Source organism: Rattus norvegicus, chromosome 18, assembly GCF_036323735.1.
Source record: "Rattus norvegicus strain BN/NHsdMcwi chromosome 18, GRCr8, whole genome shotgun sequence".
NCBI classification, from domain to species: Eukaryota; Metazoa; Chordata; class Mammalia; order Rodentia; family Muridae; genus Rattus; species Rattus norvegicus.
In genome coordinates, this window is record NC_086036.1 from 35,622,640 (window position 1) to 35,643,708 (window position 21,069).

The 21,069-nt window shown below is 44.2% G+C and overlaps 1 protein-coding gene across 3 annotated transcripts in view; it reads right to left on the reverse strand.

The window, feature by feature from the left end:
• Window positions 1-2,717: 2,717 nt before the first annotated feature.
• Dpysl3 (dihydropyrimidinase-like 3) overlaps window positions 2,718-21,069 on the reverse strand; it is a 105,796-nt gene continuing 87,444 nt past the window's right edge. For 2 of the 3 annotated variants that reach the window (NM_001398556.1, NM_012934.2), the window contains 8 exon segments: window positions 2,718-6,251; window positions 7,554-7,716; window positions 10,005-10,184; window positions 11,356-11,526; window positions 13,509-13,650; window positions 14,501-14,657; window positions 17,144-17,264; window positions 19,982-20,050. In NM_001398556.1, coding sequence (NP_001385485.1) covers window positions 6,163-6,251; window positions 7,554-7,716; window positions 10,005-10,184; window positions 11,356-11,526; window positions 13,509-13,650; window positions 14,501-14,657; window positions 17,144-17,264; window positions 19,982-20,050 — 1,092 coding nt within the window. In that variant the 3' untranslated portion in view covers window positions 2,718-6,162. 3 annotated transcript variants of the gene reach the window in all.

Sequence of the window (21,069 nt, forward strand, 5' to 3'; positions counted from 1 at the left end):
TCCGTGTTCTTGTGTCCTGTCCACATGATATCTGTCTCCTACTTCTGTCCACCTGTGATTGCTATTCACTATGAGTTCAGTGCGCCTGCTCCATGGGAAGCTCTGAGACTCCACATTTCATTCTATGTACTGTTCTGAACTACTGGCTGATTTAAAAGCCCCAGACTAAAACAATTATATGTATATATATATATATATATATATATATATATATATATATATGCTTCTGTTGAGCCATTGTGTATGTGATATAAATGTGCCTGCATGGATTAAAATGTCTTCTATAAACAATATGCCCTCGGACTTCCTTTGTCATCTCTGTGTGTGTGTGTGTGTGTGTGTGTGTGTGTGTGCGCGCGCGCGCACGCGTGCGTGTGTCTGGTCATCCCAGTTCATCTGCTCTAACTTCCATTTCCACTACGAAGAATGTCCGTTTAGCGTGGATAGTTAGAGACTTTAGCATGGATGGAGTTAGAGATCTGTAGCTGCAAATTTTAGTGGACACATTCAAGGACTGTATCTAGCATCCTGGCTTCTGCCTTTCACTGACCTCAGGTTTACAGACAATGTATACATGACAATTTGTGCTGTTCTCTGCCCATCTGGGTCCTTTTTCTTTTCATTTGCCATAGCCACAGTTGGATATTCCAGGGCCCATACTCTGAGAGAGTAGGCTAATAAAGGCTTTGGGAACTTTCAACTAACTCGTAGGCTCACAGCAGCTCCACAGTCAACACACTGCAAGCTCCTGGGCTTGTCTTGGAATTTGTGCACTCTGAAGTCCTGCTCACCAAGGGACCTGTGGCCCCTTGCACATTACTGTTGCCACTAGCCAGCTAGTACAAAGGTCAGGGGTCAGCACTCTAGGTTCTGAAGAGCACCAGCTTTAGGTATGAACTCTCGTTTTGCTGGCCACGCTGGTCTCTTCATCCCCCATCTTCTTCTCAGATGTGTATTTCCTCTGTGATGGGTCAGTGTAAGAAGAGAGAATCCTCAAAAGTTCTTTAGAACCAGAACATTTTTTGTTACTCTCAACCCTGTTCGGTGTTCTCACTCCCAGCCTGGTCAAGTGTGAGTGTCAAATACTTGAGGCTCCATAGGTATGAAAGCTAGCCAATGCATTTGTCACTGATATTTTAAATAGCTGGTTCAGCCTTCCCTTGGGCTCCATCCCAATGAAGATCATTGTGAGTGCTCATGGCCCCCTTTAAAGCCACTCAAATCTTTAACAGGCTTACTGATCCTTGGTCATGAGAAATAAAATATATTTCACCAGTCCTGAAGGTGGCCAAACTTGATCTCTTTGGCTGAGAATATTGAGGGAATCTCTCTCCTCTGGGTACCCTAGGCAGATAAAATGAAAACCTAGAGATGCCAATAACGGGTTTTGCCTTGTCCAGGAATGGGCTTTATTGGGCTGAAGCATGTTCTTGGGAAGGATGGACTGAAAGGGAAACTGCCTGGGTTCATCATTTGCATTCAGCAAGCTCAAGTTTGCACTGTTGTATCTGAGCTCTTCAGACATCCTAAAGTTCCACTTCCAGACCCGCCCATATACCAGTGTGTACCTCACCAGTGACTGCCATACGCAGGTGAGAACTGGATTTGGGAATGTTTCCCAGCACAGGGAGAGACATGATGAAGGTTCAAAGCCAAAAGGATCCAAGAGCCCTGACTTGATCTTTTATCTCCTTGTTTGTGGGAATTTTTATGTTTCTGTGTTTGTAGAGCTAGGGATCTAACCTGGGGCCTTCCTTCTGCCTGCTAGGTAAATAAATGTTCTACTCACAAGCTGCATCCCCAAGGCTGGGGATATAAAAACTCATTACACAAACCAGAACTTCCAACTTTCTAATATGCACAGTGAAACTCCCAGAAGAGTGGGCACATGGAGCAGTTTTTGTCAGGCACTCATTGAACTCGTTGAGATCAGCTCACTGAAGGAAACATTTGGTGTGTATTCATGTGGGGGCTTTCCCTTCACACTCAGACTTTTGGAAATAAGTAGACAGTGTAGGGTTGGCACAAGATACACACACATATACACACACACACACATACACATACACAAAAGCACAACAACAAAACCTTTTAATGTTTTGTCTCAAAATCATTTATCCCCAATAAATGTTTTTATACTAATAATAAATATGATTATTTATTAGAAAATATTATTCCCCAAGGTTTCAACTTCGTTGTCAGGTAAGTGGCCCACAGTTTAATTTTAGTGAATGAGCAATTAACCTCTGCTGTTATCATATCTGATGTTTATTTACTTACTAACTAAATTACAGAGGTTTCTTCCATTGTCTTGTATGGTGTGTGTGTGTGTGTGTGTGTGTGTGTGTGTGTGTGTGTGTGTGTTTTAAACATGTACATTTATGTGTGGCTTTGCATCCATGTGCATGATCCTGGGGACCAGGCAAGGATATCAAATGTCCTGCTTTATCACTTTCTCCTGTTGAACCAAGGTCTCTCCCTGAACTTGAAACCAGTAAAACCCAGTTATCCTCCTATCTCTACCCCATCCCCAGCACTGTGGTTGTGGGTGTCCATGTTAGCCATACCTAGTTTTTGAGGTGGGTACTGAGATTGGAACTCAGGTCCTCTCTTTTACCAGCAAACTCTCTTACTCACCGAACTATTTCCTAGTCTAGCAGAGTTTTAATATATTAGGCGAAATGGTTTTCCATGCACAAAAGACTGGAGAACAGTGATGGTAATTTTATAATTATTTTAATAACCAGGTTTACATTAACAGTCACTTGATGAGCTTTTTTGTTTGTTTGTTTCTTTATTCTCAGCTAACTCAATACACAGTTTTCTTCACGGTTCAAACCAAACAGCTCTTCCATATCTGAGCTGCCTCACAGCTAGCACAGGTCACAAGGAGACTCACTGTCTGTCCATAGCCACCAGACACAGAACTGAACACCCACACACCATGTCTCAAAGGGGAATTACGAGAAACGCTGGCTGCATGGGCCAGCACATGACTGCATCGGGACTCAAGCTGGGCTGTCTAGGGAAGAAGATCTGGGAGGCTTGTGGCAAGAAGCAAAATTGGGAAGCACTCACCTCTCGGAAGGGGCTTAGAAAGAGCAGAATGGAGTCCAGAGTTAGGATTCAGGCCTTGGGAGGCAGACCTCTACATATCCTGATGAAGAAATGACCCAAAGAAGCACTAGACTTTGAAGTTAGAGGAAAGCCATTTTGGAAGCAGACTATAATCCTATTAGTTTAAAAAAACAAAACAAAAACAAAAACAAAACAAAACCAACCAAACAAAACAAAAAACATAAAAACAAATTTCTCCACTGGGAAAGCTGATTTAATTGCTCCAGTGAGACCTTTTAAACCACTTGAGCCTGTGGCCCTTTCAGAAAGAATGTCAATAGATTGCCATTGAGGGCTCAGAAATAACTTGGGGTTTGAAGATTGCAGGGTATTCTTAGTGGGGGCTTGGTAGAAAGCCCAGATGACAAAGCTCTTTGAGAGAAGATAGTACCCAGCATGCTCTACCACCCTCGGATGGCAAGCCAGTGAACTTGGAGGAAGCCCAACTCATTGTTGCTTTCCTTCCCGAAACCCAGTGACGGGCTGTCTATCTATGAAACAGAACCAATTTACATTTAGACTCGTAACTCAAGTAACATGTTGCTTAGAAAAATCCTTGCGTTAAGAAAACAGTTGGGGAGCTTCTGAGGAAGGATTTACTACGCATGGGCACTACTAGTAATGAAAACAGGGACGACGCATCCTAAGATGGCGCCTGCCCACCTTGAGGTCTTTAAGAAGCTGCTCCTGGCATAGGGAACACCTGAGTGGAACATAAGGTTCCAGCACAGTGACACACTTTGGAAGTGCCAAGTGTAGTGCAGATGACCCAAAGGAGTTTATTTTTCATGACCAGAGAGACCTTGGGGGGTCTCAGGCATGGGAAACCACACAGTTGTGGAGGCCCCGAATTACAGTTCATTTACAGATCTCTTCCTCCATCTGGTGGCCACAGATGGTACTACAACCTACGCTGCTGCCAAGCCTGGCTATTGAGGTATTTAGCATACATGCTTTAGATCTGGCAAACTCCTTTTGCATATAAAAGTCATTCTGTGTTCCTGGATATATCCCAAAATTTGACATTTGCAATTCAAGACTTCATTCCCCTGTTTTTTTTCTGCTAAAGTCGCCTTTAAAAATGAGAGCACCATGAGAGCTTTAAAGTAGTAATATTCCTAGTATGAGGTCTGAGAACCTTTTCCACGATTAGAACAGAAGCTAGCTTCCTCAGGGAAATTCCCTTCCTCTATTTCCAAATGCTTATGTATCTAAACTGTTCATATTTCTCTAGTTCTCAGTTTTATTACAGCCTACAGTCAGGGTTTGGGGGTAAGGGTGAAGCACAGTGGCAGAGTTTTGCCTAGCACTGGAGAAGCCCTGGACTCAATTGTCCAGCTCTACAAAATGAAATAAACAAAAATCCCCCACCTCAAAAAAGCAAAAACAGCAAAAACAAACAAAACGCCTGCAGGCAGAGATGGCAGTTTCTTGTAAGTACTTAGAAGGTGCATGAGTCCTGCTCTGTTCTTCAGAGTACTTCATGCGCAGTGTGATAGTTCTCACTAACTGGGCCCCGGGAGCACAGAAGTCTGAGCCAAGGTTACTACCATATTTCCTGCAGGAAAGTATCCTGGCTTCTACAGACCCTTGCCTTGCTCACAGAATCTGGTTCACGATTGGTTTTGGAAATGGTGTGATAGGAACATGAACTTCCAACTCTGACAGACAAAGGGGGGGGGGATGCTAACATCACTGCCCACTGTCCTTATGTACCACTCACCAAGAAAGCCACATCCTGTTGCTCCGTACACATCACCCTGGAGAATTAGTACCAAATAAATAGTGCCCCCGGAATCTGCTATCAGACGAGGAAACACTTGGCTTAGAATTGAAAACCTGGTTATACAGTGTATTTCTGGTACTCAAGGCTGGCTTCCCTCAATCTCTGCCATACTCCCACAGAATCGGAGATTACTATTGGGAGTAAAGTTTAGGAACAACCGAAAAACTCAGTTCTCCAGAAGGAAATAACATGAATGTGTCTGGGTCTGAGATGAAGCGATTAGGCATTCACTGTGAGCAAAGGAAGCCCTTGACTTTGTCTCTGCCATGGGCCTAACTCAGCAGGCAAGAGCACATGCCTCCCCTCAGCTTGTAGATGAGAGAGAGAGAGAGAGAGAGAGAGAGGGGGGGGGGGGGACAGAGGTACCTCCCCAGGGCTGAGAGGAAGACTGCCTAAGCTTCGCTGTTCTCCCCCAAACAGAGCTGGGGCTTACTCTCCATAGCAGCCTTTGAGGAACCCCCAAAGACGATGGAGAGGAAGAGACCTGTTTGTTTGTCCTCCGAGTGTGGGCTCCACAGCCCGAAACAGAAGAATAGAAAACAACCGGAGAATGAGGCCCAAGTAAACGCTGGGATCATCAACAGGTGGAAGAAATGGCTGGACTCTGCTATTCAATACATGATTAAAGAAACAAGATCTACTAGGAAAGGGCATGACAAAGTCCTGAACCCAAAAACCTCCTCCTGCCTTCTCTGCAGATGCCAGGGGACTGTGATGGAGAATCTCACTGCCTTATGTGGCCCATCTTCCATGGAAATTAACACACATCATAATACAACACACAATGCCCTTCTGCTCACCCAGCCCACCCACCTCCCCAGTACACGTCCCACCCCAGTCCCTTTGTGCCCTCCACTTTGTCCTGGACTCCCACCACCCAATCACCCAAAGACCCTTCGTGCCTTCGTTCATTTTCTCGACATTCCAGCTTTGTCTGTCCTCTGTCATAAGATGCAGCACTATATACGCTCTCAACACTATAATATGCAGAATCTACCTTAGTGGCCTGTCTGATCGCATGCATGTATGTGGGGGTTGGGATGGGGGAGGAAATTGAGAGTGCGATGCATAAACAGAAATCAAAGCAATTCATAAAGCTAGGCAAGCAAGCAAAACGTTGGGAAACATAAGGCTTGAGGCTTAGTGATTCTTTAGATCGCAACTTTTTGGATCCACGCTCCTTCTTAATTATCGGTGTACCATTTTGGCTTCAAATTTTTCTTCTTCTTGCTTCTGCCTCCCTCTTTGGGAGGGCTTGCTTAACTCAGGGATGTGATGTTAGAACGGCCTCCAGGGGGCGCCACAATGCGTTTGCTGGCTGAGCGGACACCCTCATCCACTTGGGTGCCTGCAGATAGAAAATTTCCAGGAGAGAAACGAGGGGAAAGAGATGTGGGGGAGGGGGGGAAGTGAGTAATTTTAAGAGTGATCAATAGTAAGTAGTTTCCTGGTGCACAAGAAACAACACCAAATTTTGAACTTTTGCATATTCATGACTCTCCCCCTACCCCACCCCAGTCCTGGAAAACTATTTTCTTGACAGGAAACTAAATTCCTCCCTTGAGTCAGTCTAGTGCTAAACCCATCAGTACTATTGGTTAGAACACAGAGATGGCTGTTTATACGGACTGTTCTGTTTTAAAGAATGACTGTGGTTTGAGAGAAATGCATTTTATTGTTCCATGACAGAGCGATTCTGTAGAGGTCACCTGCTGAAGGCCAGGAAGCTAGAGGGGTCATGCCCTGTTTATACAGGTAGATGAGCTAATGTGTAATTGGTTCTATTGAGAAAGGGGTTCTGAATGCTTTAGCTGATGTGGCCAGAAAACCACAAGGGTGAATATACTCCCAATTGCTTGGGAACAGGAGTAATCTCAATTGCTTGGCAAAGTTACCTCAAAACATTGAGCCTCTCTTCCCCCGTTGCTCCCTAGGTCTCCCACGGCCTTTCCTCTGTGACCTCTGTGACCTCTGTTCCTTCTACTCCTTCCCCATTTCCTCTATATGCTAGGGTCTCCTCTTCCCTCACGTGTATAATTTCCAGTGTAGGGAAGTACCCTGCATTTATCTCCCCTATTTTAAGACAACCATGGATCGATTAAACATCATTCTCTATATCAAAGAATTCTTTGAAAATAGATTGGTTCCATATCATGGCAAATACACGGTAAACATTCAGTCCACAGATGATCTCTCTGGCATCATTTTTACTGTGAAGGGGAAATTAGGCTCCAAGAAGCTGCTGCTATAAGATTATGAAAACGGTCTGAGCTTTGTGTGCATTAAGATGTTAACACATACACACCATACTTCTCACACACTGATATAGGAGACCATTACCAATCCATAGTAGAAATCAGTTCCATTGACCTGTACCCAGTTTGGTTTGATCTCTAAGAAGAATTTGTTATCATTTGAACTTGACCTGTAACTTGAAGGCGCCTTGTTTGAATTTCTTACCAGAGCCAATTGATGATTAGGAAAACATTATGCCCTCAGTTCTCTATGTCCTCATCTCCCTAAAGAGGACACAAGTGCTGGCTTGGGTAATGCATTTAACTTGACTTTGCAGGATTGTGTTGTAGTCCAGGAATACTGGTCTTTCCTCCTCCCTCCCTCTTTCCTCTCTTCACCAGCTCATTCCACTCACCTGACAGACTAAATCCCGACTGATGGAGGTTCCTCACTGGTGGGTTTGGCCGAGTGGGAGAGCCTCGAGTAGAGCCAGCTGGGGTGCCCCCCTTGGGGGTGGTGGTCAAGTCAAACACTGGTCCATCATACATGCCTCTTGGGACTGCATGCAGGTCCGCCATCTGCACCCAGAGAAACAGGTCACCATTCATTCTTCCATTCAATGACCCAACAGTGTAGAATGTGCTCTGGGAGGTGTAATCATGTCAGTGAAAAGAGCTCCTGGAGAGGAATCCAGGAGAAAACCACAGAAATGGATGTGAAAGAAGAGACAGTGCCAAGTGCCACAAGAAACTGAGGGTAGAGGTCATCCAGGAAGGCCTCTGTAGACATGAGATTCCATCTAGATCAGTGGTTCTCAACCTTCCTAATGCTGTGACCCTTTAATACAGTTCCTCATGCTGTGGTGAACTCCAAACATAACATTATTTTGTTGCTGCCTTATAAGTGTAATTTTGTTTTAGATCATATTGTAAATATCTGTATTTTTCCAATGGTCTTAGGAACCCTTGTGAAAAGGGCATTTAACTCCCCCCATCCTACCCCCCCCATACAAAGCAGTTGAGACCCACAGATTGAAAACAACTGCTCTAGAGGATAAAATGACCATGTTGCCTCAGGAGAGGGAAATGACTGAGGGGATGCTAATCATTGATGTGGATGTCGATAGAGGCAGCAGAGGGACCAGCAAGTACAGCTAGCTAGAAGTAGGAGCATGACAGAATGGAAGAACTATTATTAGGACAGCTGGAGTGGAGCCAGTAGGAAGGGCAGGAGTCTAAGATGAGGTCACAAACACTACCAGAATACGATCCCATGGGAGACCCACCCAAGGCTTTTCAGGGCTTTTCACAAGTCAGGGCTCCCAGGCTCAAAACTGAGAGTCTGTGGTCCAACCCATTGACCTTTGGCTGTGAGCTTGCCTGGGGACTGTGCAGTCAGTCAGCAATATCAATCAACTTTGTGTTTTGTGCTGGGATTATGCCAAGGGTTGGGGTTTATAGCCTTGTGAAATAGGCTATGTCCCTTGGAGGCATTTATGGCCCATGAGGCAACCATGATGAGACCACCCAGGCAGTAGCTGTGTCACATCACAGGCCACAGTGAGGCCGTGAGGGTGTGCATCCTGACTGGGAAGGACAAAGCATGGTGAGACCTCTGTGGAACCCTACCCCTGCCTTCTGTGCAAAGCGCCACTGTCCTCATGGATTGAGGGCTGTGTCAGTGCTCCTCATCCAGCAACACTAGAGCAGTGCCATTTCTTTGGTCCCAGGATCTAAATCATAGTAAGAAAGGGTCTACACGGGGTTGGGGATTTAGCTCAGTGGTAGAGCGCTTGCCTAGGAAGCGCAAGGCCCTGGGTTCGGTCCCCAGCTCCGGAAAAAAAAAAAGAACCAAAAAAAAAAAAAAAGTCACTACCTAAAGACTATACGTGGACTGACCTTGGACTCTGACCTCATAGGTAGCAATGAATATCCTAGTAAGAGCACCAGTGGAAGGGGAAGCCATGGGTCCTGCTAAGACTGAACCCCCAGTGAACTAGGCTGTTTGGGGGAGGGCGGCAATGGGGGGAGGGCGGGGAGGGGAACACCCATAAGGAAGGGGAGGGGGGAAGGGAATGTTTGCCCAGAAACCGGGAAAGGGAATAACACTCAAAATGTATATAAGAAATACTCAAGTTAATAAACAAAACAAAAAAAAAACAAAAAAAAAAACAAAAAAAAAACAAAAACAAAACAAAAAAAAAAAAAAAGAAAGGGTCTACACTAGGAAAGTTTGACTTTTCTTCTTTTAGTAAGCCAAAAACTGAAGGAAGGAGCTCAAATCTTACACCATTATTCCAGTCTCAGAGTCTCGGATAGCTTTGCTTTGTGAAGCCCTTGAGTTCCAAGAACATCTGGAGGCTGGAGAGGCGAGAAGAGGGATTCAGAGAAATACCTAGGCCTCACCTTTATATCACCTGAACGACTCCAAGTTTTGTGTGTGTGTGTGTGTGTGTGTGTGTGTGTGTGTGTGTGTGTGTAAGAGAGAGAGAGAGAGAGAGAGAGAGAGAGAGAGAGAGAGAGAGAGAGAGAGTAGTTAAGAAGTTAAGAGTTTCAATTATTTTTCTCAAAGGAGATGGCTGGGTGTCACAATGTGTTCTTGTTTTAAGCCTTTGGGGACATTTTTTTTCTGTGAAAATATACTATCACAATTTTAAACTAAAGTTCTATAATAATGTAAAAGAACTATTTGGGGAAAGAAACTTTTTCTTTGGCCAAACATTTTTAGAAGTCCTCCTTTCAGCCTTTGAAGTCTACACACCGTTGCTTCAGCACCAAAGGTGCTGTGAGGGTCTGAGGAAGCTTAGTCTCAGGGACTGCACGTGACTGCACACCCTTTCTAACCCCTATGCCTCACCACCACTCACCTTCCTCCTTGCTTTAATGCGCTTATAGACATAGTCAGAGAATGGGCTGCAGGGAATGAAGCGGCCGGCCCCCTGGGTCACGTGCAGGTTACCATCTTCCAGCATGATCTTGCCCTGGCAGATAACCACCAGAGGTGCCCCACGCAGCTCCATCCCTTCAAAGATGTTGTATTCCGCAACCTAGATTCAGGGATGGAGACAAAGCCAAAGAAAGAGAGAGGGGTTATCTTCTGTGTTCCAGACCCTCCTTTGGTGTTAGCAGGAACCGAGTCACCAAGTAAAGCCAATCAAAGCTCAGGACACACCTGCCTGCCTTGATAAAAAACAGGAGAGTCACAGATCCTGAAGAAGGTTGCCCCTAGCAAAGCAAAATGCCTTGCTTCTATTAAGATCTCTAATTGGAATTCTCTTTCTACTGCTTGTTGTATCACAAACACCCCAAGGGATGCTATACATGACCCTGCACTTAGTGGCTTAGTGGTGAGTTCAGTGACAGGCGACCCTCTGGCCCCTGCCAGCACACAATTCCACAACACTTTGTGATTTTGAAGCAAAGGTCATTACTAGCCAGTATAGGGTTTCGACCTTCCTTCCTCTCTTGTTCAGCAGAAAGACAACACAGCATGGTTGGGGGATACTGGTTGGTGCTAGGGTTTGAATACCACCACCAGCTACATCAATCATTTACTGTATATGCACTTGGAGGCAAAACTACAAAAAGAAAATAAGGGTACCCACCCAAACAGTATCCACTGGTCATGAGATTCAGTGAATTGGAAGCAAGATGCTTGGCACATAACCACTTCAGATATTTTTATCACCAAATGATTAGGACCATTTTACAGTACTGGGTCTAGGTTTCAACCTTTAGGAGAATTGGAGTGGATAATGAGGACATGTAACTTTCTCTTCATTCAAAACTAAGTCTGTTTGAGCCTCTGTAATTTTGGAAGCACTCAGAGAGGAGTTGCCTCTCTGTGCCTCCATCCCTGAATGTCTAGGAAGGGCAGAGCACCTCTGCTGATTACTTCACTCAAGAAAGCAGCGGGAAGAAATTAATAGTTTGTTTGTTATGCCAATAGATCTTAGGGTAAACTGGACACAGGAGTGCATACTGTCACAACAGAACTTGGGAAGCAAAAGTAGGGTCATTAGCAATTTAAATTCGAAGCCTGCCTGAACGTGAGACCTTGCTTTCAAACTAAAATAAATCACAGACAAAAGGAAAAAGCTCTTCAGGGCTAGGTTATTACTGCAGACCATCTGAGTCTCTGGGATTGGTCTACCCTATAAGGTTATTCCTGAGGTGGCTCTCTGCCCCCATTCTCCATTCCACCAGTCCGTGCCTCACCGACTGGTGGTTCTTGGCAGAGACGATCTTCACGGCATCTGGATCCCAGATGACAAGGTCGCTGTCAGAACCCACAGCTATTCTCCCCTTGCGAGGGTACAGGTTGAATATCTTGGCAGCGTTGGTACTTGTCACAGCCACAAACTGGTTTTCATCCATCTTCCCTGTGGCCTATTGAAATACAAAGATTTCATAATTGGGTCTATGGTAGCTCTATCTATTGGATGCAAGGCCAAGCAGAATGACCCCCAAGGCCCAGGGGTACAAAGGTACTTAGTACATAGTCCATCCATCCTGGAGGGTCAGCTGAGCAGTATGAACTTCATGGGGAAAATGTAGAAACGTGGGGCTTAAGATAAAAGTTACTTTCCCTAAAGAATGTGCTTTTTTCTAGGTATCTTCATGTTGTTTACATAAGCATTTACTTCTACTAGTTCCAAAATGGATCAAAGAGTTTATAGTAGAAACCACTGTGAGTGTGACCTCCTCCTTTAGGTATATGGTGTGTGCTCAAAAGATACATATGCAGAGCCTTGCTTAGATGATGACAATGGACATCCCTGTGTTGTAGAATTATGAGGGTTATTTTTTAAAAATGTATATATTTGTCTGAGGTTTCTGAGTATCCTTTATTGCGAATGTACCATGTTACCAATTAAAAGACTAAAGGTATCATTGCTAACTGATAAGGATATGCTCTGAGAAGTGTGTTGTGGTGATTTTGTTGTTGTGAATTCTCTTATATAGTAAGTCAACTATCATTATTATTAGACACTTAATCTTAAGGGAAAAACTGCAGGCTCTATATTGATAGGGGTATCCATATGCTTTATATGGATATATGTTTTATATTAATTTTAATAAATTGAGATACTATTTGTAAGATAAAGCATTCATAAAGATAGGATGCTCACAAAAAGAGACAAAAGCCAACCACAGGAGAGAAAGAAACAAAAAGGTTATGATTTCTCTTTTTTTGAAACACACAGCCTAAGTATGGAAAGAATTAGCTTTCAAACCCAGTCTTTAAATTTCCAACAACAGGGGTATTACTGGATTGCCCATGTCGATGATGGAGGTACGGTTCAGAGACACTGGACTGGCACTGCACACAAGGAAGGGACTGGACAGTGACTTTCTTATGCTTTTCCTAGAATCTTCAGGAGTATCTTTATTGATACGACCACTTCTTTCATCAGTCTCTATGATTCAATCAGGGAAAATAAAAAGTTGCTACTTGGCCAAGGAACACTGAGAGTTAATCTCTTTTATAGCCTAGGGTGCTCACAAGCCTTCAGTGTAGGATATTCCTGCTGTGACTTCCTGTGAATTACTTGTCATTTCAAAGCATCATATCCAACATTTTCAAAAGAAACCATAAAGCTCCTCCAACACAAAGGATGGATTTACTACCATTTTAAGCACAGAACATTCATGAGATCACATGACAGAATGGTCAGTATGGAAGCTGTCTTAGAGGTTCTAGGCCTCAGAAGTCATTTCTAGGAGGTGAGATCCCAACCCACATGAGTCCCCTGGCTCTGGGTGTTGGTTTTTTTTTTTTTTTAACAAAATCTGAAACATTTGATTTTGCTAATAAAGATGCAGGAGTCAAATGCTTGGGTGAAAGCTTGCTGGTTCAGGGAAGTGAAAAAAGGACCCCGATGACCTTTTCTGACCTTCATCCATAGCTGATGTCCCAAAACAAAGTTCTTCTTCTCCATACCTTCTCAAAAACCCTTCAAACAAAATCGTCCTCCTTTTTGTTTCCTGTCTCTCTGTATTCATCCTCCTTCCTTCCTCTTACTCTGTTTTTCCCCCAAGTTCACTCCCTGTCTGGTTGCTTGCTCTGCCTCTTGACCAATGCCTGACTTTATTTATCCCTGTTTACAATAAACAGAAAGCTCTTGGATTAAAGTTGTCTGCTATGGCCACGCAATGAAAAACAGGTTTTTCCTGTAAATAAAACAATCTCGGGGTACACGTTGTGATCAAACATCCTGCAGGATCCACGGACATCTCAGTAGGTGTAGACCTCACATACACCCCAAACATACTCTTCAGGGCATCCCTGAGGGGCAAATTTTAGCTTGATTGGTGTGCCTGAGGCTTTGATTTGGTTCTATCTGGGAGACCCTCCCTCAGTCCCTTACCACAGCCTTGTCCCAGATGACAGACATACGCTCCTCCACGCCATTGGTGCCCTCAGGGATAGCCGTGAAGTTGTCCTTCCCAATGGCTTTCTGGGCAGTGCTGAAGGTACAGTGGGCACTTCCAGAGAGCTGCAGATCTCCACTGGAAAAGGAGAAAGTTTCACATGTTTACAACAGATGGCTGGAAAATACTGGGGAAGCAGAATTATGTCTTTGTTTGTAATCTCCCTATCCTCTACTAAGCTGTGTGAGGTTGGGTAAGTTTCCTCCACTCTCTGGGCTGTAACCCATCCATAAAGGAAGGAATAGAGTCAGATCATGTCTTCTGTGGCAAACTACAAAGAGTCAGGTGAAGGCTGAAGAGCTGACTCAGTGGTGGTGAGCACTGTGTGCTGCGGCAGAGGATTCAGGTTTGGTTCTCGGAACCACATCAAGGGGCTCACAACCAGCTCTAACCCCAGTTCCATGCTATCTTATATGATCTCTATAGGCATCTGCACACAAGGTGCACATAAAGATATGCAAGCAAGCATGCAGTCTTATGTGTTCACACTCATATAAACACACATGCAAACAGAAACTAAGCTGTAAACATGTAAAGACTCAAATGACCAGTGGCCTTATTTTTGAATCTCCCTATAATTGATGGCTAAGTATCATCATGACAAATGCTTTGAGTCCTGACACATAGCTGTAAGTGCCTTGGTTATCAGTTGCATAACCTACAAAATGATGGTAAGAGTGCCTGACTCATAAAATTGTCATGAGGGACAAGGGAGAGCTCAAGCTTGGCACGGTTAAGCATCGACTGCTAAGACCATTATTCATGCTGAGACTGTGTCATCAATTGAACTGTGATGTGGAGGAGCCAGTTTTCTGCCGAGGAATTTGATGCTGTAGACTCTCGTCTACCACCTAGACCATAATACTACAGCCCCCATCACAGGTGGCCCAAGATGATCCGACAGAACACATGGCATTCCTACACCAACCTGGCCAGCAAGGAGTTGATGTAGTCAGGTGTGGTTGGGTCAGGGCTCAGAGGTGGGGATGTCACAAATGCAGCTGCCTTGGCCCAGTTCTTACTCCAGTAATGGGTTCCATCTATTCCCAGGCTGGCAGTGATGGGCTCGCCAAAGACCACATTTCCTGGAAAGAATGGATATCAGTTTTATAAAAGATATGTACTGCTCTGGTCCAGAATATCTAAACAGAACTATAACTTTGCTCAAGACTGTCTGAAGTCAGGCAATCCTGGGGTTCAAGTTTCTATTACCAGTTTCTTTTTTTTTAAGGTCTGTTTCTCTATTAAATATGAGCAATGCTTTGAATGATAGAATGAAGAAATAAATACATGTTCACAATAATAAGCCACTAGGCATAAGATCTGGCTGTTTGACATGAAGAAAGTCAAACTATATAATAATTATTATTATGCAGATTACAGGAGTCATTTTTAGAATATTAAAATGTCTAAGCATTATGTCCTAGAACTGATGACACTGTTTACACTCCCAGACTTGTGAAAGGACTTAGCATACATGAAGGGTCTGGCCCATGGTAGATACTCAATAAATACCGTGTGTGTGTGTGTGTGTGTGTGTGTGTGTAGGTGTGTGTGTGTAGGTGTGTGTGTGTAGGTGTGTGTGTGTAGGTGTGTGTGTGTGTGTGTGTGTGTGTGTGTAGATGCCCAGGCCCTTGAGCTTCAACACAAGTGCTTTTATACAGAGCGCCACCACCCCCAGCCTTAAGTTATAACTTCTTTACATTAGTTATAGCACCAGAGGTCTTAAGCCACACTGGTGATGGATGGTGAGATCATTTGGGAATTAACAAGAACAAATTCATGAAGAAGCTATATTCCATCATCCCATTGGAGGTCCTCTCGGTTCTCCCTAAGAATGGTTGTTTGTCCAGAAGATGTTCTTAGCTTCAATATCTGCAGCCCTTTATTTTGTTGCAGAATTACATATTCTCTTAACCCTGGAAGAACGGCTGGGTGAGTTCTCCTTACCAGACAATCACAGTCAGAAGTCTAATGGGAGGAAGTTTCTATCATGAAATAGGAAGTATGGGCAGCTTACACTTGAAAACATGCCATCCTCAGGTGATTGACAGAGCTCATGTGAGATAAACCAACAGAAGACATGAGAGGTTAATGAACTGGGTGGATAGGGTGAGTGTAGTGATTTCTCCCGCTCTTTCTTTCTCCCTTCTTTCCCTTCTTCCTCTCCAGACCCCATTTCTAGTAAAGAGGATTAGTCTGCTCTCCTGGTTCTCCCAAATGCCTCTTATCCAGGAGAGTAAATCATTAACTACTGTGGGCTAAAATAGCAGGTTTTCCATAAACATGGAGAAGTGGGAAATACCCTAGAACCTTGCCACTCAGAAGACATTTGGACACCTAGAAAGATTCCTCTCTCATTGGAAAAGGGTCACCTTTCTCCAGAAAGCCAAAAGTCAGCTGGGCTACCACTAAGCACCATAGTCACTCTGACATGGAAATTCCTCAGGACCACTTAGCTGATGAATCATTCATCTTAGATCTCTCTGCTAGCAGATGGTCCTCAGCACACAGCAACAGCAATGCGTGACAGCCTGAGGAATCTTCTTTCACAAACAAGCACAGCCCTCATCTCTAGTTTCTCAACACACTGTTTACTTGCATAGCTTCACAACTGAGCCCAAGAGCCTATCACTAAGGACAAGGCACAAAATTAAAAACAAAACAAAACAAAACAAAACAGGCTTTAAAAGCAGAGTTCAAAACACTGTAAGCCCGAGTTAACAGTGGTAGACAGCACAGCAGAAGGCAGAAAGGTGACAAGGACAGAGCCCTAGGTTATGAAGACCACAGCATGAAGGCCATTCCACTCCTTTCTAAAAATAACTTGTTCTGACCTGAATGACCAGGTAGAGTGACCACACTCCTGTGGTGAGCTCTTAGGACTGGCCAGACGATGCTGTCTCTGGGGCAGCCTTTGATTCAGGGTTGTGCACAGATCCCAGGCAAGATAATCACAGTATTCTTACATGCTTGCTCGAGCTACCTCTTCATTGCTTCCTTTACCAGGGATTGAGGACAATAGATGTCCCCTGGTATTATCTATTTCCTTCACAGTTAATACTGATTGTGAATCCACCAGCCAGAGAGACGGAAGAACCAAGAAAACAGTAGATGAGAGCCTTAGAGTACTATCACTGCTAAAACCCACCAAGGTACCTGGTCGTCCCAATTACAACCAATACTTTACTTGTTGATGGCTTGTTTCAGCCAGTTTTGACCTGGATCTTTGACTTCTACATTTAGCATAATATTGACTGGGTGTCTATTTATGAACTTCAGATAATGAGAACTGACATAGGACAGATGGAAATTGAGTGGGAGATGTACCAAGTCTCGGAGAAATTACTTTGTGCTGTTATTTCCAGCAAATTACTTAATCTTCCTTAGCCTCAGTTTACTTATATGCCAGATGGAAGAAACCTCAGAACTCCAGTTGTAGATGGGGCTTCCTAGAGAGCATGGCAAGGAACAGAAGAGATGCCATTTCTATTACAGTGGACAGCCTGGAAGGGAAGGGAGGAGCCCCGTGGTGCAGTGGGAAGTTCCCCATCCTGGGAGCACAAATCACCTTTCTTCCTGGCTTGTGAGATGAGATCAGCCGCGCTCTTGCTCATGACCTTGGTGACATAAAGGGGGCAGTTGGTCTGGCTGGCGACGGTGATGGCACGGAACACAGCCTCAGCTTCCAGCTACAAAAACAAATCCCAGCAATCAATAAAACAGAGCCCCTCACCCTTGCCACGTCCTGCCTCTAGAACAGGTGCTGATAAAGTGCTAAGAACCACCCAGGAGGATCTGAAATTATGTGGCCTGTATCTGCTCCCATGTTACGTTCCTGGGCTTCCTCATGTCTCTGTCCCTCAGCAAAGGAGAATGGCATAGAGCTGTGTCTGGGCCACTGCTTGTCTTTGTATCTCTCTCCTCTCCTATAGTTAGCATAAAGGCTAAGCCAAGTAATAGCCTCTGCTCTCCAATCTCAAGGCAGAGTCTCTGGGAAAGCAAAATCATGTCAGCAGCAGGTGAAGAGAATCAGAAACACAGGGACATCGTGACGTTTCCTGCAGCTATGGGGTCAGCAAAGGGTTATATCCATGAAGGATTTCTTATTAGAATAATCCCCAAGCTTCACAGCACAGCCACTGTTTTTATTACTGATCTCTCCTAGCCTATTCCAACTTGGAGTTCAAGCTTTCAAACACACCAATTAAGACAGCTGCACTTAATTCGTGAGGAATACTGATGAGTTTCCCCCACACTTGATTAACCAAGTGAGATCTGGGAGCTCAGGCTCCATTGGGTGACTGAGAGTGAATCTTGGTTCTGTTCTGGACAAGCCAGGTAACCTCAGGTGTAGCTCACAACCTCTCAGTGCTGCTGCTTTCCTGCCTAAGTGGTAGTACTGAAGAGTCCTGACCTCTGGAGCCATTGTTAGGATGAAACGATTAATCCTTTTGAGAAATTAGTGCCCAGAAACAGTGGCTGTTGTTGTAATTGTTGGTCACAGTTTGTGACCAATGCGAAGTCTGCTATTGCCCCAAACTCTGAGCAAGCCCAGCTCAGCCCAGAATAGAGCCTCAGTGGTGATTCCTCACGGAATCAGCAGCCGTTCCTTTTCATATGGATATGACTTTAGGGGTTAGCTTGCACAGACCAATACTTAAAAAAAAAATATGCTTCAAATGGCTTACAGATGTCTAGTGGCTGCATAATGCAAACCAGTCACTCTATGGTGAATGTGGTTCAGTAGGCTTGGGGCACTGGGCTGGCTGAGCTGGCATGCTCCAGAAGGCTTTGGGGGTGCAGGTAAAGCACCCAGACACTGCACCCTGGAGGCTATTCTCTGTACCTGTTTCTCTGCTTTCTGAGCAGCCTTACTTGAGACTCCATCTTGGTGGGCTTTGAACTGAAAAGAAGCTGGCTTTTCCTATGCTCACTCCCCCGTCATACCTTTGCTGGCCACTTCAGCGGCCCCATGCTCTCAGCCCTGGCCCCTTTGATCCCATTCCCTTCCAGGGCCAGCACCAAAGGGTTTTCTGCACTTTGACGAAGTGACTATCTTTAGAAGGTTACATCACTTTTCAACTTTACTCAAAAGAGCTTCAAGGGTTGGAGAGATTTACAGCTAAGTGGCCTTCTTACTAAAAAGGAGAAGGAACTGGGAAAGGTTGAGGTGGTGGGGGTGGAGCGAGGTTGAAAAAACAAACCAAGGAACAAAAATAGACTCTGCTGTGAAATCCCCTGGCTGTGTCTAAAGAAATCTGTCTTGCCAGCCTATCCCTCCAGAGACAGCATTTCTAGTTTCACAGTGTTGACCATGACGGCCAGCTAATACCATAAAAATGATTTTTCAGTCCTTCAGAAACGACCAGCCCATGGCTGACCTCTAACTTTTAGGTTCTTTAGCTATACAATGCCAGTACTTTGAATGGCAGGAATAATACATGAGAAAATGCATGAAGTCAGCACCGTCAGGAATAAATGTCTCTTAGAGCAAGCCTCCAATTATTAGGGCACGTATTTATTTATTTTTTTCAGGAATGTTGTGTGTGACTGGAATGTCCATCATTAATTTACCGATTGTGTCAACTGGCAATATCTAGAAAGCTGACCTTGTTCTATGTCTCCTTCTAGATGCACCTGGTACAAGTGTATTATTCTGCTTGCAAAATATATAGCCTCATTGTAATAGGAGACTTTCTATATACCTGTGTTACATTTCAATTTCTTGTAGGCTGTAGAAGAGATGAGGGAAGTACTAAATGTTTAGGTTCTGCTTCCTCGGCGGAGTTTGCCATAAACAGGATTAGTTTCATTGACATGGTGGGCCCTGAGATCCCTCAAGTTCAGAACAACCCTGCTTTCAGATTGGTGGGCACAAACTCTGAGCCCTGAGCCAGCAGCAGTGGCTGACATAAAAGACAAGAATCACAAGGCATATTGGCTGTGAAAAGTCTATTCAGTCTCCTTTCCACATTGTCAGTGATTTGCAAGACTCATTGTAATATGAAAAAGTGCATAGGAATTTCTCTAGAATTCAGGGTGATTAGCAAAGACTTAGACATCCAGCACCGCACTGCTACTGAAGGCCTAGGGAGTGTAAGGCAACCCAAGGTCAGAGATGAGCATCTCTATTATACTTTCTAGCTAGAAGAGGTCTCTGAGAGAAGTCTCCCAACAATGATAGATTGAATCATAGATTCTATCGCATTCTTCCAGCCATTCTTGTGCCTAAACTGTGTGTGCATGAGGCTCAGGTTGGGCCAAACAGAAACATTCCATATATAAAGTAAGTGGTACCCTAGGACCATGACAATCAGTCTCATAGAAAACACTGGTGAAAAGAACCCTCACTGCCATCTTGGCTTTTTGCTGTGTACCCCTTCTCCCCAACCCCCATGAAACTCACCTCTTCCGGTCTGCTCAGAACATGACCTTCTGGGCCTGTTATTCCCATTTCCAGCATTCGTGCCTGCTCCTAAAATAAGAGAAGCAAAATGGAGAATGTTCTTTTATGACTACAGCCAACATTTGGGAAAATTATATCTGCATGCTCTGGGCTAAAATGCATTCGGGGGTTGTGGGGGTGAAGAATACAATTTATATGTTAGGCAAATATATAATTCCGCATTTGGAACAGCAAAATTGAATCTTTAAAAGTTAAGTGGCTTTTTTTTTTATTAAAAGGAAGATTGTTTGATAAGAGTGTCCATGTTTTGTCTATATTACCAGTAAAATGTCACTTACACTTCACTTCTTTCAGACCCAGATCCCTGGAAACATCTCCTAGCCTGACTGGCTGGCTGGTTCAATCCTTACCTTGGCTGTTTCTAGTCAATGAAAGGTGTTAACCATCAACTCCATGCTGTGCTCTGACTTAAGTACCTGGATTAAGGTCATGTTCCTTAAGGTTTAATGCCAGATCCTCCAGTATCTGGTCACCAGCCTTCTCTATCAAATTCGTCTGGGCTCTTTTAGTCTAGGTGCAGATTTCCAACCCTATTCTGGCCTAATGAAAAGCTACCGAAAATCCTGACAACTCATGTTTTAATATCCACCTCACCTCTGGGTTTGTATATTTTAAAATACGTGGATTAGATGAATGCATTCAGAATTTAAGCAGAAAAAAAAAAAAGAAAGAAAGAAAAACCACGCCTCTCAACAGCATTGCCTGAGTTACTGTTTTGATAAAATTCTAAGTACATTATGGGTATGACAGGAAGGCCTGCTTCTCATGGCTGACTCTTAACTATTTTCATACCTGTGAACAAGGTTTATGGAGAAGCAGATGGTTGGTGAACAGAGTTAGGGGTGGCAGAAGCCCTAGGCTGCTGTTGTATGCAGTTGTACCCTGAAATTATTAAGGGTATCTCCTAAAAACCTCTGCTCCACTGATCCCAGCCTTGTGGCCTGGGAGATTCTGGAAAAACAAGAGAGTTGGCAGCTGAAACAAGCCTGTCTCACCTGGTAACTACAAGGTAGACAAATAAGAGGATT